The sequence below is a fragment of the Cygnus atratus genome, chromosome 3, assembly GCF_013377495.2.
Source record: "Cygnus atratus isolate AKBS03 ecotype Queensland, Australia chromosome 3, CAtr_DNAZoo_HiC_assembly, whole genome shotgun sequence".
NCBI classification, from domain to species: domain Eukaryota; kingdom Metazoa; phylum Chordata; class Aves; order Anseriformes; family Anatidae; genus Cygnus; species Cygnus atratus.
The window spans coordinates 76,584,500-76,603,670 of NC_066364.1; the positions used below are offsets into that span (position 1 = coordinate 76,584,500).

At 38.1% G+C, this 19,171-nt stretch overlaps 1 protein-coding gene across 3 annotated transcripts; it reads right to left on the reverse strand.

Annotated features, from left to right (window-relative positions):
- Positions 1-73: 73 nt before the first annotated feature.
- PHF10 (PHD finger protein 10) lies at positions 74-18,675 on the reverse strand. 3 transcript variants are annotated; one of them, XM_035539017.2, is made up of 12 exons: positions 18,512-18,675; positions 16,439-16,545; positions 15,748-15,878; positions 14,848-14,925; positions 13,320-13,453; positions 13,048-13,197; positions 11,752-11,861; positions 10,029-10,182; positions 7,443-7,598; positions 2,573-2,681; positions 2,103-2,291; positions 74-641 (listed from the first exon to the last, which is right to left on the reverse strand). In XM_035539017.2, the coding sequence occupies exons 1-12, from the start codon at positions 18,578-18,580 to the stop codon at positions 556-558; spliced, it is 1,473 nt and encodes a 490-aa protein (XP_035394910.1). In that variant the 5' UTR covers positions 18,581-18,675; the 3' UTR covers positions 74-555. The 3 variants fall into 3 exon arrangements, with proteins under 3 accessions (XP_035394910.1, XP_035394909.1, XP_035394907.1); XM_035539016.2 differs by having other exon boundaries at positions 14,848-14,931; positions 18,512-18,660; XM_035539014.2 differs by lacking the exon at positions 7,443-7,598 and having other exon boundaries at positions 14,848-14,931; positions 18,512-18,659.
- Positions 18,676-19,171: the final 496 nt, after the last annotated feature.

The window sequence follows — 19,171 nt, forward strand, 5'->3', positions numbered from 1 at the left end:
AAGATGTTTACAGGATTTTTTTTTTTGGTACATTTATATGAATAAGTCATTAGCTTGCAAAGAAAATTTTCACTGAAAGGAAGTTGCATTATATTGTAAAAAGGTCAGATCATGCTCACTCTTCCCTGAAAGTCGGTATTTTTCGCTTTGGTTGAGTCTTTCAAAATAACCGATTGCTATGCAAATAGTGTATATTTAAATTGCTCTGTAATTTTCTTTTCACAGAGCTTACTGATGAGTGCACTGAAATAAACAAAAATGTTACTATAATTTTATACAAACAGTGCATGTACAATTTAAATTTCATTAGTGAAAGCCTTTTCTTTTTGAATGGGAATTTGACTTCTCTGTCTAGATAGCTGACAGGACATGATTACTGACATATCACAAAAATAATTATATAGCCAAAATTAAGTTTATTTGGTAAAAAGAAAAAAAAAGTGGTATTGTTCCTCTTAAAGTGGTTGGTTAAATAGCACCAAAATATCACTTTTAATTTGTGCAGTTAAATTTTGGACAGCAAGTTGGGTTTTTTTTTGGGGGGGAGGGTGGGGGTTAGCCCTCCTTGCTGTTTTTCCCCCTTCTTCCTCCTCTTCTGGGTACGGGAGAGTCTTTCTGACAACAATCACAAATCCAGCGACCTAAGAAAAGAAAGTTGTCAATTATTGGGAAACTACCTTTTTTACTCACTCATCTAGTTATGTACCTTTCACCATTTCAATAGGTGCTCATCTGTTTCTAGTACTTCCTTTCATGTACACAACCAGTGTTTCTCTTTAAAATACAAACATCTTTTCTAAAAGATACAGAAAGCAGCACATCAAATTCACTGTCCCTTGCAGACTCGGTGCACGTAACAATTGGCTGCACTAATGTTTATGGAGCTCAGGGAGTAAGTGCCAGCTCTGCTAAGGCAATGGTTATTAGGAAAGAAGAGACAAACTATGAGGTGGCAAGTGAAGATTTTCAGATGAGTGGCCACAGTTCAAGGTTATGGGCAGTAACTCACAGCAGAAAGGAATGGCAGTTGGAGAATGTTGCTATTGTGCCACAAGGTAGTGGGTCCCATTCCCCAAACCAACATCAGTTATTTCAGCGCAGTCAGGCAGAACAGATTAAACTGCTGGCAGAGGTTCAGCACTAGACCTTATACTAAAACCCGTTTATGGAGGGAACAATAAAGGGTTGAGCATGGATATTAACTATTTATATTACAACAGCTGGAATCATAAAAGCTGCTTTGCCTTTTTTTTTTTTTTTTTTTTTTTTTACTTTTGTAGGAATATAATTATTTTGCTTAGATTCTGTCCGTAGATCAGCCTGAAAGTTGAATCAACCACAGAACCTGGAGTAAAGCAACAGCAAGCTCCCCGTGCTTCTCTAAATGGGAATATACAATATATTTGAGGTAGCAGTTACAAGGAATATTGTCACTGAACACTTTATCATGAGCTTACTTATCATTGATTTATTATCACATGAAAAGCAACACTGCTACCAGTCACTTATGTCTGAAGTTTTCTTTACATTGCCTTGAGTCGGTCAGGTGATATGAGTGGCCAGGTAATTTAAAAGTACAGGCTGTCTGACATTTTGGTACTTCCAGCTTTTACATTTAAGAAAAAAATGGGAAGGAAGGGGGTTTAAAAAGGTGTTTACAAATGCTAAATTGAGCATACTTTTTAATTTAGAAACTGAAATAACAAACTTTGTTAATGTGAAAGCTATACTCCAGCAATATGCAGCAATAGAGGCCTCTTTACAGGTGTCTTTTATGAAAAGAGGTAATTTTTCTCAGTGTTCTGTGGAAATATTAAAAAACAACACTAGCTCTGAGTGAGCCTGTTTGGATTCTGTTGTAAAAGCCAATTATATTTCCTATACAGGAAACGCCAGGTTAAACTGTGCAAAACCAAATACACAGAAATAAAGCTTATAAAAAAACTCTCAGGCCCTAGTGTGTGGATGCTTTCCAACGCTATTGCTTATTTTTACCCTTCACACTGATTTTAAAGCTTTAAAAAGCAACACATATATTTTGACAGAGAAACCCCAGGACTCGGAGGAGGTGGGAAGGGAACAATTAACTCTTACTTTATTACCTGAGGGGATAGCGTCAAGCCCCACACAAAAAGTGTGATAACCACGGTCACATACATCACAGAACATCATTTCTTCTTCGTGGTGAGGCTGCCCACATATAATGCATGTTTTACACTCCATACATTGCCAAGGATAAGTCTTAATCATAGCAACAAGCTCCGGGGTCATATCGAGGCAAGAAGGGTGGCCTGGATTAAAATCAATATTATTAATTATGACTGAAATGAAATTTAAAATTATTTAGATTGCATTGAAAGAAGCTGAAGCTGAGCTCGCCTCCTGGAGAAACCTAACAGCACGCTGAATGAGACAGCACATATAATCTTAAACAGGGATGAAGCTTTAATGAAGGACAGAAAAGGCAAGTGAACTGTTGGTAAACAAGTACAAATATTTCCACAAAAAGATCTGTCAAACATTAGGAATGTTTGAATCCTTAGGAATCCAGTTAGTTTACACGGATACTTACCACTGTTGTCACACTGGGAGCAATGTATAAGAGCTTCAGCTTTTCCTTTCTTGTTGGACTCCTTACCCTTCAGACAAATTCCACATATAGCATTTGGAATGACCTTTGGCTGGAAGGGTAGAAGAGGGCTATAAATTCATTCCAGAAGAATTTACAGATTTAACAGGAAATGTAACATTGCTCCTTAACTCAAAATTAATGGGTTATCTGCTATGATGTGTGAACCTTAACACAAATGGCAATAATTGACAACCAGCAGCATTTAAAAAGTCTTAGATTAACCACATAAAATTTTGAACTTGGCATACGTGTAGTGGGCTTTACATAAATGGAACAGGAGCAGAAGCACGTACTAGTTTCTTCCTCTGAATTCACCAGCTAACATACCCCTAAATTACATGGTATAGCATTAAAAAAAAATCTGGTATAGAATACTTCGTTATGAATCTCCATGCAGATTTCCTGTGTGGAAGAAGTCAAATACAATTTTCTATTTTCATTGTCTTTATAGAATATAGAAATTTAATTACAAAAGCAATAAATTTGACTTTAACAAGTTTTAAAATATCTGGTAAGCTATGTTACATACTGCTGTCTTACCATTCCTTCTTAAGTCCAGTCGTAACTGCAGTAAAAAATACATACCCTTGCATTTAAATACACTTTTACATTTATAGTATTTCTAAGCGATAATCTGGAGCCTATTTGGGCGCATGAGACCCATTTAAAAGGTATGAGAGAAATAGTAGGCTCTTAAATGGAGTAACATTTATTAATTCTGTGTGCAAACCCAAAAGTTTTATCCTGATGAGGACCAAAGAAATAAGGCATGACATATTTCAGAAATATCTTTGTGAGGACCAAGAAACAAACCAGGCATTGCATACTTCAGACATATTTCAGTAGTTATATTATTGAGCTTGGACCTCTGCATAATGAAATTAGTGAGAAATAAGGGTTAAAATTAATATAGTACTCACTGATATTAACCACTAGTCCCAGAGTTTTAGTCCCAGAGTTTTGAGACAAAAAAAATGTTGCTGCAAAGATGCAGCTACTAGCTGGAATTCAAATTCAAGGCATATCCTGTTTTTTAAGGAACTAAACAGCTTGTCAGTAAGCAAAAACATACCCAATCAACTACCAACCACTTCTGGGGAGAAGAATAAAGTTTAATTAAAAAAAAAAAAAAAAAAGGAAACCAGAAATACATATATTAAAACAAAGAAACAAAACAGGAATCTTTGCAATGCAACTTATCCTCAAGTGTGTCTATCCCCCCAGCCAGTCTTTTTCCAACACCTATATCTAGTAAGATAATATCTTAATTCATTTTTAAGTAGTCAGGACACATTGCTTTAAGATTTCTGAAGTTTTACATCTGCTTTTTTAAGTTAAAGCACAACTACAGTCTGCTCCAAATTGTCTAGTCTGAAGAGTTTTATTTAAAAAACAAAACACCATAAGAGATGTTTATAGGTAACTTCCTTCAAAAGATGACAGAGGCACTCGTACAGACTTTTTTTGCTTATTTATTTTAAAAAAGCATAGTCAACCTGTTTTATACATAAATATAGTAAAACGGTAAGAGAAGTCTAACATTCACAAATGTCTCTACAAAGTAATAAATATAATGGAAGCAAAACCACACAAAATCATTTACTATTCTATGTGTCCTACATGTACACCTTTATACCCTGCTCCTCCCAACAAAAGTGGCACATGCTTAAACCTCATCAGTGTTGCAGCATTTACCCTTCTGTTGTTTAGGCTACATTCTAATTTTTTTGTTGGTGTGTTTTTATCTACTTCTAAGTAAACCAAGCCTTTCTAGAATAGGAAGTGCACTTCTCTAATCAGACTTCTAACGAATTTGAGTATCACTGCTTTTAATATACAGCAGCATACTCCCTTGTACTCCGTCAAAACTAAAGTGAGCTACTCTCCGGTCACTGTACTTGCATTCGGTTATGTGCATTAACACTCTGATATATATAATTCTAAAGTTAGACACTGATACGGGTGCATTTATTAACAATGCTTCCATCTAATTCTTACTTCACTAAATTGTGTTTATTAGAAATCGTGCATTTGGGGGGGGGAATAACAGCCTATTAATAATAAAAGTTCCAACAGTATGGAAGGGTGGTTTTTTGTTATGTTTTTTGATTTTTAATTTTATTTTTTACAAAAATGAAATAATGCAGGACTTCACATTTCAAAACAATTCAAGTTCTACCATCATAAATGGCTTTTAGAAACACTAAAAAAAAAAGTGTATCAAATCCAAATGGGAAGTGACAATATCCCATCTGATTAGAGTACATTTTGCTTTGTACATCTTCATCTTATTAGGGGGTAAGGAAGGGAGAGAGAAGGAATGCTGGGTCAAAATGATGACTGCTCTGTAAGTTTTAACTTCCTTGCTGCAGCATGCAGCTCTCAAAGCAAGCATTCCAATCACACTATTTTTATAAGGTCCTATTCTGAATGCAAAGGGTTCCATTTGCATATACAGTGACCTAAAACAGAAGTGTTGTAAAATATAGTTTCAATACATTTCAGTTTTATGTGCAAAAAAAACCTCCTGTACTTTTAACAGTACCCTGTGTGTGCAATTGCAATAGCCAGTCCTGCAGCAACAAAGACTCGCTACTTGTAACATGACAAAATGTAAAACACATGCTAATTGTTCTTTGTTAAAGAACTGACAATAAAAACGGCTCCATATAAAATACATCATTTCTTTTGCTTAAAAATAACTCAGTGGAAATGTATGAATCCTTTAATACTCATAATGTGTCTATAATGATACATTTGCATGTTGATGCCATAGCAATTATCCTTCAATTTTAACTACATGTAACCAAAAGTTTACTGTCCTACAAAAATAGTCAGATATTAGAGAACGATACAGAACAAAAGTATTACAAAGATTTAGAATTCACAGGGACAACATTTTAAATCAGTTAAGCCTTCAGCTCGAAGTGCCGTAACACTCAGGCACGTACGGTAGGTATATCATTATCTGGTGTTTTTAAATGAGCTAACAAACAAGATTCTTTCTGTCTTAACAGTTAAAGAAGCTCATATAATTGTGTTTACTGAAAGCATTTAAACACTCCCACAAACAAGAAAGCCGGTTCTCTCAACATCCCAACACAGCATCACCATCTTGACTTATCAACAGGTTGATGGCTGATGCAGGCAGGGTACATTGACATCAGAAAGATGTGGCACTGTCAGTTTACAGTAATGCCTTGTTACTAATACAGTCAGTGACTTTTTAGAAGTAAGTAATTGCTATAGGAATCCATTTTCAAAATGCAATGCTGTATGCTACCAGTATGACTTTTAAAAAAATGTTCTGCTCTGTAAATCCTCTCTCTATGCATTCATAGATTGGGCTAATCAAGCACACAGGCATCTCAAAGTTAAGTGAAACTTCTTTCTGTAAACCTGTGGCACACAATCTCCAACATCAAGTTAAACAAAGCTAAAAAAAATTTCAAGTGCCATCTTTGGATTTCTTGTTCGTGGGAACATCAGTATGCATTCTGAGTCTACAACAATTTGCAGAGTTACATATAAAAAAATAGATGTATGGTACCACAGTCTAAATCTCCGTAATTTGCATATGTTTTAGTAAGTTTCTGAAAAGAGAAAACGCAACTGGAGCTTGATACTTGTTACGAACTTTTACAGTTACTGTATGTACAGAAAGTTTATCCAATTCTTGTTGGAAATTAGCTTCTTAGTTATAGCTTACTTATTGTTAACTTGGTAAATACAGATAGTAAACAGTTATGAATATAAAATACAAACCATCAACAGCGCAACTTCTGCTGAGACAGTTTCTCAGTATGTACAATCTTGTCACTGACAAAAATTTTCCTTTTTCATACCCTCTCAACATGCATTCCTGATTGCTACATAAACCCTATGTTAATGTAGTGTCTTCCTTTTTTATGGGCCTATTCCTGCTCCCACATGAGTCAATGGAAAATTTTAATTCCTTTCAGTGGAACAGGACTGGGCACTAATGTGTTTTAAATGTGTTACATTATTTTCAAAACCCCTCTTAGTATGCTGAATAATAACATAAATAATGTATGTCAATTCCCAGTTTTCCTGAATTTTTTTTTATCTTAATCTTTTATCATCCTAATTTTTGAAATTATTATACAGTAATACTGATGATTTTGGTCTTAGGTTTGGCAATCACTGCTTCATAGCTAAAACGTATTAACATCCAAACCAAGTCAGATAAAAGCATATTGCCTACAAACTTTCCTATATAGTACAAACTACATAAAAAGCTGTTTTTCATATACTCTTAAAGTGGTCATGTAGTGTTGCCTATATGACTGTAATAAGCTTCTCGTCCTTCATACCATACATCGTAACATCTCAGGATGAAGGACTATTTGAAATGAACATCGACACAATGTGTTCAGCCACATAGCTGCACTTTACAGCACTGATCTCTAGGTATGCTGCCATACAAAACAGTACAAAAAATAATGGATACCTAGTGCTAGTTTTGAACTGGCAAGTAATTCTGACTGCTATGTCCAGGCAGACAGAAAGATGTAGAGTTCCAATGACAAATCCACAATAGACTGTTCTAATGTAACTGCCTGGGAATCAGAGAAGTTAACAGAAACAGAGGCAACTGTATAGCTAGAGTAAAGGAAAGCCTCAAGTGAAATAAAAGCAAAAAGGAAGTAAGGAAGCAAACAGATGGAGCACACAACAGGAGAGCAGGTAGTGAAGTACAGCAAGCAGAAGTTCCACATTACTGAAAAACAAATATTTCAGGGAGAGGCTGGTCAGTATAGAAGTTCAGTCAGGGGCTTTTTTCTTCTACCTTGTACCCAGGAACTGATTTGGATAATACAGAACGTTTGGAACCATCTTTTCTTGGAGTAGAACTTTTGTCTCTTGTTTTTTGTCTTCCCTGAAAAGAATCCTCCTGGTTGTCTGTGGCGCAATCACCTTCAGATACATTGCCAGACGAATTGTCCTATAATAAAAATACCATAGCTATATTTTTTATTTTTTTGGATAGACAGACAAGTCTTTCCTATGCCCCTTAGAGCCAACTAACGTAAAAGAAGGATACATCTTTCCTTCTACAAAAGCATGGGGTGCATCACAATCTAGAACACTTTTTTCATAACCTTCATTATTTATCTTTTCTCATGCTAAGAGACTGGCATCAGCAATAGCAGTTGTGTTTTCCAGTTGATCTTGGTACCAGAGTGGAGCACACAACAGTGTAATTCTTTGAACCATTTTCCTTTGAAAGTCAGCAAGAAATTGACTATATGCATGATGTTGTTTACAAAGTAAAGGGCCAGTGAAAAGTTAAAAGTGCCCTGGCCTTGGATTTAAAGTGTACGACCAAATAACACTGTCTTTAATTAAATATGTGAAGGTTTTTACTGCCACCCTCATCTCATGTTTTCACCAGGAGCACTCTGAATATTTCATTTGGATTGCAGCAGAAGAACACCATCGGAGGAAAAACACACTTGAATATTTAATACAGAACCAAACATCAGATTTCATGCTGCAGTTAAAAGCATTTTGAAGAATGGGAAGGTGAAGAGAGGAAGAGGTTCAAAGAGAACAATAGACCAATGTAAGCATAATTAAGAGCAGCAGCACAAGATTTTCCTCAGAGAAGTGTTAATAAAGGCCTCCAAAAACCTTCAGCAGATAACAACATAATTAATTACGTTTATTACAATAAAAAACAAAAGGCCAAATAACTGTGGTGCCCTGCAGTAAAAGGCACTCAGTACAAATAAAATAATCCACCTGTGCCCCGGAACCTAAAATCAAAACAGACAAAACAGACAGAGGGCAAAGGAAGGAGAAGAACACAAAAGCAAAGCTAATTACGTGGCAAATAGAAATGGTATTGTTTTGCTTTTTTTTTTTTTTTTTTTTTAACTAGGGGAAGAATTATTCAGAACAAGTCCATTAAGACACTACAGAACAGGAAAACTGCTATCTGAGTCCAAAAATGGGGAGGGTAAAAAAGGAAAAAGCATATTGTAGGACTCACCAGGGAAATCTGATAAATGTTAGGCAGCTTAAGACTCAGAAAAATAGACTTGGCAACTGTCCACCTTTGTGTCCAACAGATATCTTGCCCTAATGACTAGAAAAGAACCCCTGCTCCATAGCCAAACCCCCTTCATAGGAACCTCATCTCATATATTCCCTACACCTTTCCAACACAACCACAACATTTTCTCTTCTGCATTCTCTCACCAAAAAGGCAACTGAACTTCTGTGTTAAATGGAAGGACAGCCTGCTCAGTCCAATTATTTTTCTTTACCATTAAGAGAAATGGAAGTCAGTGGAAAAGGGAATTAGGAAGAGGTGATTAACGACCAAGTGTAAAAAAAAATGGAGTACAATTAAATCAAAGTTTTGTTTGACATTTAGCATGATGTTTACTTTTTTTTCCTCTCTAAAAAATACAAGCAGAAAGGGTGTATTAACAGCTATCCTCTGTAAACCTACAAGCTGACCCTTTCTTTTCTTCTTCAGTTATGAGTAACTTGTGAATATTTAAACAAAATAAATATTTATATGGAGAAATATAGCACTACATATACCCACTATCTAACATGTTAGTCAATTGAACTAGAAACTGTTAAATGCATTTCTGGTTTCATATTGTTTTTCTTAGAACTGGGGTTCCATTTCTAGAAAATGGTCATTGCCAATATACCACCAACACCAATATACGAATGATACAGCTGTGCTTGGACAGCCCATCTGAAGCTCAACTGCTCCTGAGCACCTACAACACTCTCCAGGTAGGTATGTGAGCTTCCCTTAACTTCCAGTAACTGTTAATTTGGGGTTTGCATAAACGGAGAGCACATACACATCTTTTTAAAGATGTATTGTAAAACAAACAAAAAATCCCACTGCTTTCAACCTTTTCTTTAAGTTGTAATAAAGTAACTGTTTCAATATTGAGTACTTCCTGCTTCTACATTACAAAAAGGCAAAGTTACCAGGCTACCAAGTCCTCTGCTTTAGTGATGGATTCTGTGGAACTTCAGTAGCAAAATATACTGTGACCTGAACTAAAGTTCACACCTCTCAGAAATGCTAGCAACCTGACCCGTGACCTGAGGAAAAGGGAGTAAACAAAGAGCGGCAGTTGGGAAGACTCTTCAAAACTTCTTTAGAAACAAGTAAGAGAGGGCCCGATATTACAAATATTTGTTTGATTTACTTTAAAAATGGAGCACAATGGAAACTTGGATAGAAAAGTTATAAAATAAAAAGAAGTACTAAAAAGGCAAGTTTATGATTTTACCTCATTTTGCCAATGTTAAAGATTCTACCAGGAAATTACTCAAACTAACAAAAGCGAAGGGAAAGGATTTTATTTTGTTGAAGAACACTTTCAATTTGTCTCACCGAGTTGCCTTTGGTTTTCCGTTTCTCATCACCTCGCCCTTCCTCTGCATCATCTGAATCCCCATCACTGTCTAATGCAGGCAGTTCTGGATCCAAAGGAGGTTCGTAAAGAGCTGTGTTTAATGGCAAGTAACGAAGTTCATCTGGAGAATATCTAAAGGTAATAAAATAAACAAACAAATGCCTTTGTATTTTATGCATGGATATTATTTACAAAATAATTCTTTATGAATTTATTTTGAAAGTAAGAAATGTGAATAATTTCAGCTCACTTTTTCAGGAAAGCACATAAAAAATGCAGGAAACTTACTAATTTCTCTTCACAAATTAACTAGTATCTAGTACTTGTCATCTTTGTGTAGGTAAATATTCATGGAACAAAGGAAGAACATATTTGCCATGTTCTAAACCTTTATAATCATAAAAGGTCACCTGAATGTCTACAGATTTATAATCAACCCATGTTACTACACCCAACAGACTATATACTTTGTTGTTATAAGTATGTAGCGTGTGCACAACTCCAACCAAAGGCACACAAATGGCTGGGGTACAAAGCAAAATAAGTAAAGATGATCTATTTAAGACCAAGATTCTTGAGTAATGAAGGAGAAAAAAAGGCAAATAAAAATATTAACAGAATAATGTGAAGATCTAATCTGTATCTGCTCATAGCCAGATACAGCTTAATGTGTGTAATTCCGCCCCCTTTTTTTTATTGACCTTAAAGACTAGGAAAAAAGTTAGAGACCTCTTACTATTAAGGACAGGTAAAGGGTAGGACGCTATTTTGATGTACGCTTTGAAAGGCTGTGTCCTTCATTAAGAAGGATAGCCAGTTTCACTTATAGCTTGTATGCTCAAAATAAACAAGATTTCTTGTATTTTTAACTCAATTAACTTAATAAAATTCAAGTCCTTTAAGAATACCCTTTAACATGCAAATTTATGGGGGGGCTGTATGCACACACACTGGAATGAACAAGGCAAATGCGTATTAAAAGCTTATCTACAGAAAACTTCGTATGTATAGGATGAGTAGTACCACCTCTGGTGTACAGATGGTACAACTTAGGCAACAGTTTTCAAATCAGCCTGCGTTCACCAAAAGGGAGCATCCCACAGGGAAAAGTCTAAAATTTGTGTAGATGTTCAAGTCTACACAATACATATTTAATGAAATAGGAAAATTCAACTAGCAACACCTTTCTCCCTCACCTAAAAATCTGACATTAAACTTAGCCCACAAGATCAGTCGCAATTTGGTGGGATTTTTTTTTTTTAATGTTAAAAACTTTCTAAAAATTTTTAAGAGGACAGTAAGACCGTCACATGGAAAGCACCTGACCACAAGCCAGCATTACAACATTTTGACATAGCGATATTAATCTTAGCAAACATGCAGAGGCAGAAGGTAAGTAAACATGTGAGGGTGGCAGGAGTGATATCAGTGTCTGCTTTTACCACAGTAAGGGGCTGAGCTGGTGAAAGCTCAGGCACCACAATACATCACTGGAGGGAACACTCTTGCAGCCAGTACTACATTTATGTTGTTGACAGAAGCCCTCATGCTGTGCATTTATTAGACTACCAAGTGACTCAAGCATAAAGTTAACTCAAAACTTTACAGTAAATACATTCAAATGTTTTCCATCAGCTAGATGTAGAGAAAATAGATCACTGCAAGAGAATCAGCAGTTGCAATGGTTTTGTTTTAAAATACCTTTTGTAGTACTCCTGGAACTGGCCGGGTATGAGAGCCACTGGATAAGGACTAACCTTTGTTCTCTCTGTAGGTAAGACTTTGTATTTTCCTTGAGGCACCTGGATAATCTGTGGTGTTTAATACAAAATAATGAAGTTCTCATTTCACATCCGAACTTTTGAGCCTTCCCTACCCTCCACCCCCTGAAACTATTTTTGAACTCGGTCTCTCCCCGTTATTGAGTTGGAACAGCTATCTGAGTTCTCTCAAGGAGAGCTCAATTCATTCAAATGGTAAGAAATCGACTCTCAAGATAATATTACAGATTTACATCTAATCAGGAAGTGCCTAGTGAACTGAAAGGCAAGAGTACTTCTAATGGTATAGTATGTAAAATAATTTTAAAAAATAAATATAGCAATTCAAGCAATAAACTTTAATCAATAAACTTATACGATAAGCATCTTTAATATGAATTATCAGTGAGTCCATGTTGGTAAAGGGTAGCAAAATATTGCCATCTAATTCTGAAACCTGACTGTACTACTAAAAAAATCCCACTAGCAACACAAAGGAAGCTTATAGAAGGTCTTCTTTCAGAATTAAAGTAATTATCTACTACCCTGTATGCAACACGTCTCAATATCAGAAAAATGTAAACTTTTCCCAATATACTACTATACTGTAATAATTTGCAAAGAGAAAAAAAATGCTATACTGTCTTCACACAAGCAGTGCACTCCTGCTTCAAAATGACAGCTAGCATGTGTGGTTTCTATTTATTTTTTTTAATCAGGCACAGAGGCATAAAATATATCTAATACAAAAATAATGTAACACCTAGCAAAAATACGGACATGAAAATTGATAGCGAGCAAGTACTCCTTTAGATAAACAGCTTACTTTTTAAATCATTACACTGTTCCGGCAAAATTTCAGTAATGTTCAAAAAAAAAAAGAATGAGCCACTTACATGAACAGATAACAACAGAAGCTTCTTAGTAACCTAAACATCCCTCTTAATATTATGCTGTTCCAGCACATTAGAGACATGACAAAGTAACATTGAAACTTTAGAAGTTTCCTCAGACAGAAGTGTTCTCCCATTTGAAAAAAGATTTTATATTAGCTATATTTGAAATTATTATTTTTATTAATATTACCCAGCAAAACTGTTAATGTCTCTACGTAACTGTAACAGGACTATTCAAACCCCCTGAAGATAAAATAGTTAAGACAGTACTCATAAACACTTTTTACTAAAACACGCAAGGAGCTACTATTGACATTGAGAAGAAATTTAAATCTGCCTACATGTGTTTGTAAATCAAAATAGGCTCTTCTTTCTTCCATTCGCTCTCGGTTTAAATTACTGTTGAATTCTGCAGCCTTCTTGGCAGCTTTTTTTATATATTCTGGAACTTTACTGGCTTCTACTTTCTGTGTGTTCTGTTGCTGCATTTGCTGAAATAAAAATAATTTTATTAATTTACATAATTTCACTATCAGTTTTTGAGCACCCCTTTTTTTAATACATGTATATTCCATGTTACAGATTTGGTTCCCTTAGCACACTATTTACTTACAGAGTACTCTTTATAATGATCTGTTATTCGCTGACGTTCTTTCTCTTGCAGTATAACAGAATACTCAGCATGTTTGGCAGGGTATTCTTTAATCATAAGATCAATTACTTCATCACTACGCAAAGCCGTTAGACCTAAAATAGATAAAAGCAATAATGATGCTATCTGGCAAAACTAACTGTAGGTTATTTATATCTGACAATGATCAGCTGAAGTTTTTGAGGAGCTAAAGACAACAATCTACTATGCACAATGCTTCTCCCTCTCTCAAGCAGGAGTGAACTTATGACATTCAGCTTTCAAGGCTGGTTAAGAGTTTGCTTCTCCCCAAGGAGGAAAGGCTCATTTCTTTTCTTGCTTACAGCTACAGAATACAACTCCCACCTTCATATTTGACTGCCACCTACTCAACTCCACTGTGAAGCAGCACCTTTGCTGTAAGCAGGACCTCATGAACTGTTACCTTCAGTTTCTTGTGTCGGTAAACTGTTAGTTTCATTAACTTGTACAACCTTACCTTAAATTATGAGGTTAGGTTCTCCACACAAATCAAGAATCACTATGAGGGCAATTCAGAACAGCAAACTGCATGCAGATGCCTGACTCCTAATTAAAGTATTTCAACTCAGAAGTCAGAACGTGACAGTTTGCAGCTATCATCTCACGCAGAACGCCTCTTTGAAAGCCTCCAATGCAACCAACCTCCACTGACAACAGAATGGAGGCTGGCATATGTTACTACCACTGATGATAAATATAACTATCCCTGCTGTTTACAGTTAACACAGCACATACTGTGTATGTGAGACAGAATATAGCATTTTGCTTCTACTGATAAAAATCGATACTGTTCTCTCTTGCATATTTAAGTAAAAAAAAAAAAATCAAGAGAGCTGGCAGGTGAGAAATAAAGGTAAGTATAGCGAGAACTGTTAAGATATAAAATGATTTAATATTTGCACAGATCCATGACACACAGAAAAAAAACGTGACAGGCATCATTTAATCTCTAGCATGTTCCAAGTCATGCATATTAGCAGAGGAAGAACAAATACTTGAAGGTCTTTCAACATAAAATGCATCAAGGGCATTGTTCTATTTCAAGTACATTTAAGTGCTTCAATATGCACCCTTCCAACATCTAACACATACGCTGATTTGTATAAATACACTAGTGTTTGCTGTGTCCCAGCTCACTCAGCAGAACAAGACTGATGGACTTTTCAGTTTGAAAAAGTATGTTGTTCTCTTTTCTACAAGGAGAAAAAGGCTCTAAAAGTTAATTTACAACATAAGTTTTGCTGAGTAATTAGAATAGATCCAAAATTTTTTTTTAAACAATAAATCTGGAAGACCAATATCCTTTGGCCAATTAACACAAATTAAGAATGAAATATAAACCAGTTTTCTTTTCAGAATTTACATTTTCAGTTGCAAATGATCCAATTCTTCTCTACTAGACTGAATCACATTTTCAGTGTGTCACTTTCAATACTGTAACAAGGAAGCTAACGATCTTTTCTCTTACCTAACGTGCACTGAGTCTCTGTGATAACATTTAGTTCTCTGAGGTAGAGTTTCTCCTTGTGAGAGAGATCTCGTCTTTCTAAATCTCGAGAGAAAACAAAAAAAAGCAATAAAAATGTGTGAAGTTACTCAAAATCCCCCAAAAACAATATCGAAGTAGTCTGAGAATTTTATTTCTATGTAGTGAGAGTCTACACAAAACTACTATTCCTATAAACATGGTAACATTAAAAGTTTATTTTAAATTTAATATACACTGCCAGGACACATCCGATTTTTCTGAGAATCCTGCCCATAGTTATGATTTACAGATATACTAAAGAAACCTGCCATGAAAGCTTGGATGCAGAAAACATGATCAAATACTGAAGGCATATTTAACTTTTTCTTTTAATATGCCTTTTAAAATGAATTCCATGACAGAAGAACCACGTATGATAAATCTGAATTATGAAGGCTGAAATCCTAGAACCTTCCCAATTCATTCTGAAATCCTTCCACAGATAAAATAGAAATTTTGCCACAATTCAGGAAACAGGATACAGAGATAGAGCTATACAGTAAGAGATCACCAACAAAATATCTAAGAATAAAGCTGAGGTCAGTTTTCAAAAGCTACTTGCTGACCTTAACCCTTAATCAGACTTGTCTGCAGATTTTCAGTAACAATACTGAAAAGTCTTAAATTGCTTTGAAAACTGTAGTATACATTTTCAATATGCCAGTAACAAAATCAAGAAGTACAAAATACAAAACTGAGATATACTTCTGCCATGGAATTTTTTAAACAATTGGCTCATACTGTCGTCAAAAAGACACGGAGATTACATTCAAACGTATGAGAGCAGAGATTTTTTTAGAAGAAAAATTTAGAAAAAAACACACGCAAGAAAACAAATACCTGGATATTTTCTTTTAAAGGAAGTCACACCCAAATATTCACTGACTTGCTCCTGAAGCATATAGTATTCCCCTGTTTCATCCGGTGGCCACTTGTACTCTATCAAGTTTTCAGCAGGAAAATAGCTGTATCTGAGCATAAAAAGAAAAAAAGCATTAGAAGAAATCAAAGAATATATAAGAGGGATACTTACATTTCTAGAAATTCACTAATTCCAATTTACATTACTGACCACCATCTACGGATAGCTGGACGATTCCTTTATAACACCACATCCTCTTAACCTTTTTCAAAGGCATTTAGCTACACCCCACTTCATATGTACTTCCCAAAAGCAGCATTTATCAACATGCTGAGAGAAGAAACACAAAAAAAGGGATATCCATAATGGTGGAAAGGACATCAGAAAAAAAGCAGATGCTACAGTGTCAAAATTCACTCCAGAAACACGTAATATTTTTAAAACGTCTAAGCTGTGCTTTTGATTATAAATTAAGACACAGCATGTTCTGCGTGGTTTTAAAATATGACCTCTTAAAATATGCCAGGAGAAAAAGACACCCAGCTACTTACAGGACATTCCCTCAAATCAGAAGCTACATGAAGTATATAAAAGCAAAGAATGTGGAAGAGATAATACTTAAGCATACTGAACACTACAGTAAGACTAGCAATAAAGAAATGGTATTACCCAAGATCTTGACTAGAGGTTTCACAGCTCCGAGAACTGTCCCCTGAGCCCATACGTCGTCTTTTGGATGGCTGGCTGCCATCATTGGAATTTTCTTCTGTGTCATCCTGAAACAAAAATGCAAATAGGTATTAAAAAATTAAAAGTATTCAGTGGATCATTTAAAACACCAAAAAAATACCATACGGCAATGTGCAGTTCAAGTATACCTGAAGTAGTGAGCTATTTAACAATACTCTCTACAAAAAACGGATAGGACAGATTATGCAGCAAATTATTCTTTGACAGAAACTAGCTGTAGGACACAAAGTGGCACAGAGAACTGGTTGTTTCTCGCCTGCTGCATATATGGAGTACTCAATAGACAGATGTGGCTCTGACCACCAAGTTCATCATTCCTGATGTAAACTACCTATGGCATCAGCAAAGCCAGGCAGGTATAGACCCAATAAACTTCCCTCACTGGTGACAGTCAGGGATAAGACTAATTCTCTTTATCAGGCTTGCTCCCAAAAGCAACAGTAAGGACAGAGCAAAAACTTTTCTTTTGTGGAGAGGAAAAAAAATAAAAGAAAAACTAAAACTACTGTTTAACTCCTACCTAAAATCTCAAAGCCTTTAATAAACACCCTTGCATAATTACAAGTGAGAAAGAGGAGATAGAAGTAGCGAATTGTGTATAGTGACCAGCAGTAGATCCAAGAACAAAACAACTGTTTAAGTAACTGAAACTCTGGAATAGTATGAAAGAATCACTTTTCGTAACTTTTGTGAAAAGTTTAAGAAATAAAAATTAACGTGCCAGAAATAAACGGATCAAGCCCACGATCACACTCTGTTAAACAGTGACAAGAACTATTATTAGGTCTGCATTAGCTAGTGTTTTTCACTCTAGTATGTTTTACATACCATATCACTTGAAATACTATTATTAAAAAAGAATTCAGCAAATAATAGTTTGTTATATAAGGCTTCATAGCACTATAATCAAGACAGGTTGCAGGAGAAAAGCGTCTCCTTTACTTTTGGTTTATTTCATGTATTACAGAATTCTTTACATGACTTTTTCTTTCTTTCTTTCTTGGGGAGTTTTTACTCCAACTCTTCTTCAAGAAAGAAGAATGTCTTTCATACAAGAAGAACAAAAACTTAAAAGCAACGTCAATGAAATGGCAAGCAGCATCTCTACTAGTATTACCAACAATAATGCTTCCTAGTATTACTAAGAATACCCTGCATAAACTCAACTAAATAAACTAACCAGCAGTCCCAACCAAAACAATATCACACTAGAGTTTTTACAACACAGCTGTGTCTCAACAGCAGTTCACTCCTACTCCTCACCCAGTACACTAACGCACTCCAAAAATACATAAAGAGGGCCAAAGCTATGGTTTCCTGTACAAAAGCCTATCTACATTCAAAACAAGAAACTTCCAAACTTCTGTTTTTAAATGATAAATCTCAACGTGGCCTTTAAGAGAGAAGACCTTGCGTAAGTTTTTCTTTTCTGCCTCGAGACTTCATTTTTATTAAGCCTGCAAAGCGCAGGCAGCACGCACAGGAGAGCGGAGCGTGCTGTGTTTACATCGCTGCTTTCGCTTCGCATCACGCAGGCTCGGGGCCCAGGAAGTAAAACACTGCGGGCAGCCGGGCGGTTTGTTGCAAGGGACTTACCAGAGAACGCGAAAACATCTGCACAGGCTGCAGCCCGACCACAGTTACCGTGCGGAGAACACCGCTAAGCCCAACAGCCCAGAGAGGCCCCTCCGGCACGGACAAAGCTCGACCCAGCCGCCCCCCACCGGCCTTCACAAAGTTGCAGCGCGAGGTCCCGGCACAGCACCGCGCTCCCAGTCCCACGCAGACCCCTCACCGCCTGACGGGGAGCCCCAGCGGCCAGAGCGCCCCCCGGGAGGGGACTGCTGGGGCCGCATCCCGGCCTAGGCAACGCGCGCCCGGCGCTGCCCCAAACTTCGCCCGCCCTCCGCCGGCGGGCCGGGGCCGGGCCCGTGCTGAGGCGGCGGGGGGGGGAGAGCGGGCCGGGCCCGGCGGCGAGGCCGCGGCTCTCACCTTGAGGGACTGTGCGCCGGGCGTGGCCGGGTCGCTGTCGCAGAGGCGCGGGGACAGGACGGCCGCCATCACCGCCGCGGGGGCCGCCGCCGCCGGCTGGGCGAGGAGCAGCGCCGCCGCCGCCCGCCCCGGCCTCGCGCCGCGCCCGGCTCCGCCCCCCCTCCCCCGGCGGGGGGTGGCAACGGCCCCTACCGGCCAGCCCGGGCACGAGCGCGGCGGCTCGCGCAGATCCTGCTCCGCCCCCCTCCGGGCAGCCCGCGGCGACCCCGGCCCGCGCCGCCGGACCGACGCGCGGCCCGCCCCGACGGCAGCGCCGCCGCCCCGCGGGCACGGCGACGGGGACCCGCCGCCGCCGCCGCCTCCGCCGCCGCGCCCTCCGCCGCCGCCGCCGCCGCCTCCTCCTGCCGCCGCCCGTGCGGCCGCGCGGCCCGGCCGGGAGCGCGGCGCCGATCCGCCGCGGTAGCGCTTGTGCAGCAGCGCGGGGCGCAGGGGCAGCATCCCCCGCGGGTGGGCAGCGCCGAGCGCCGCCGCCGCCCGGCACGGGAGCCGCTAGCAGCCGGCAGGGCTGGGCTGGGCCGCTCCGCCGCCGCCGGGCTCCCGTCTCCGGGCTCGTCAGCCGGGGACGAGCTACGCTTGTGAACCATCAACCACCGCAGGAGG

Excerpts from the sequence above, each read along its gene's own strand:
- PHF10 (XM_035539016.2), bottom strand. The coding sequence starts at position 18,580 with ATGGCGGCCGTCCTGTCCCCGCGCCTCTGCGACAGCGACCCGGCCACG. Across the intron at positions 13,198-13,319 it reads ATCATTATAAAGAGTACTCT|CAAATGCAGCAACAGAACAC; the intron begins GTAAGTAAATAG and ends TTTTTATTTCAG. Across the intron at positions 7,599-10,028 it reads GGAAAACCAAAGGCAACTCG|GACAATTCGTCTGGCAATGT; the intron begins GTGAGACAAATT and ends TTTTTATTATAG.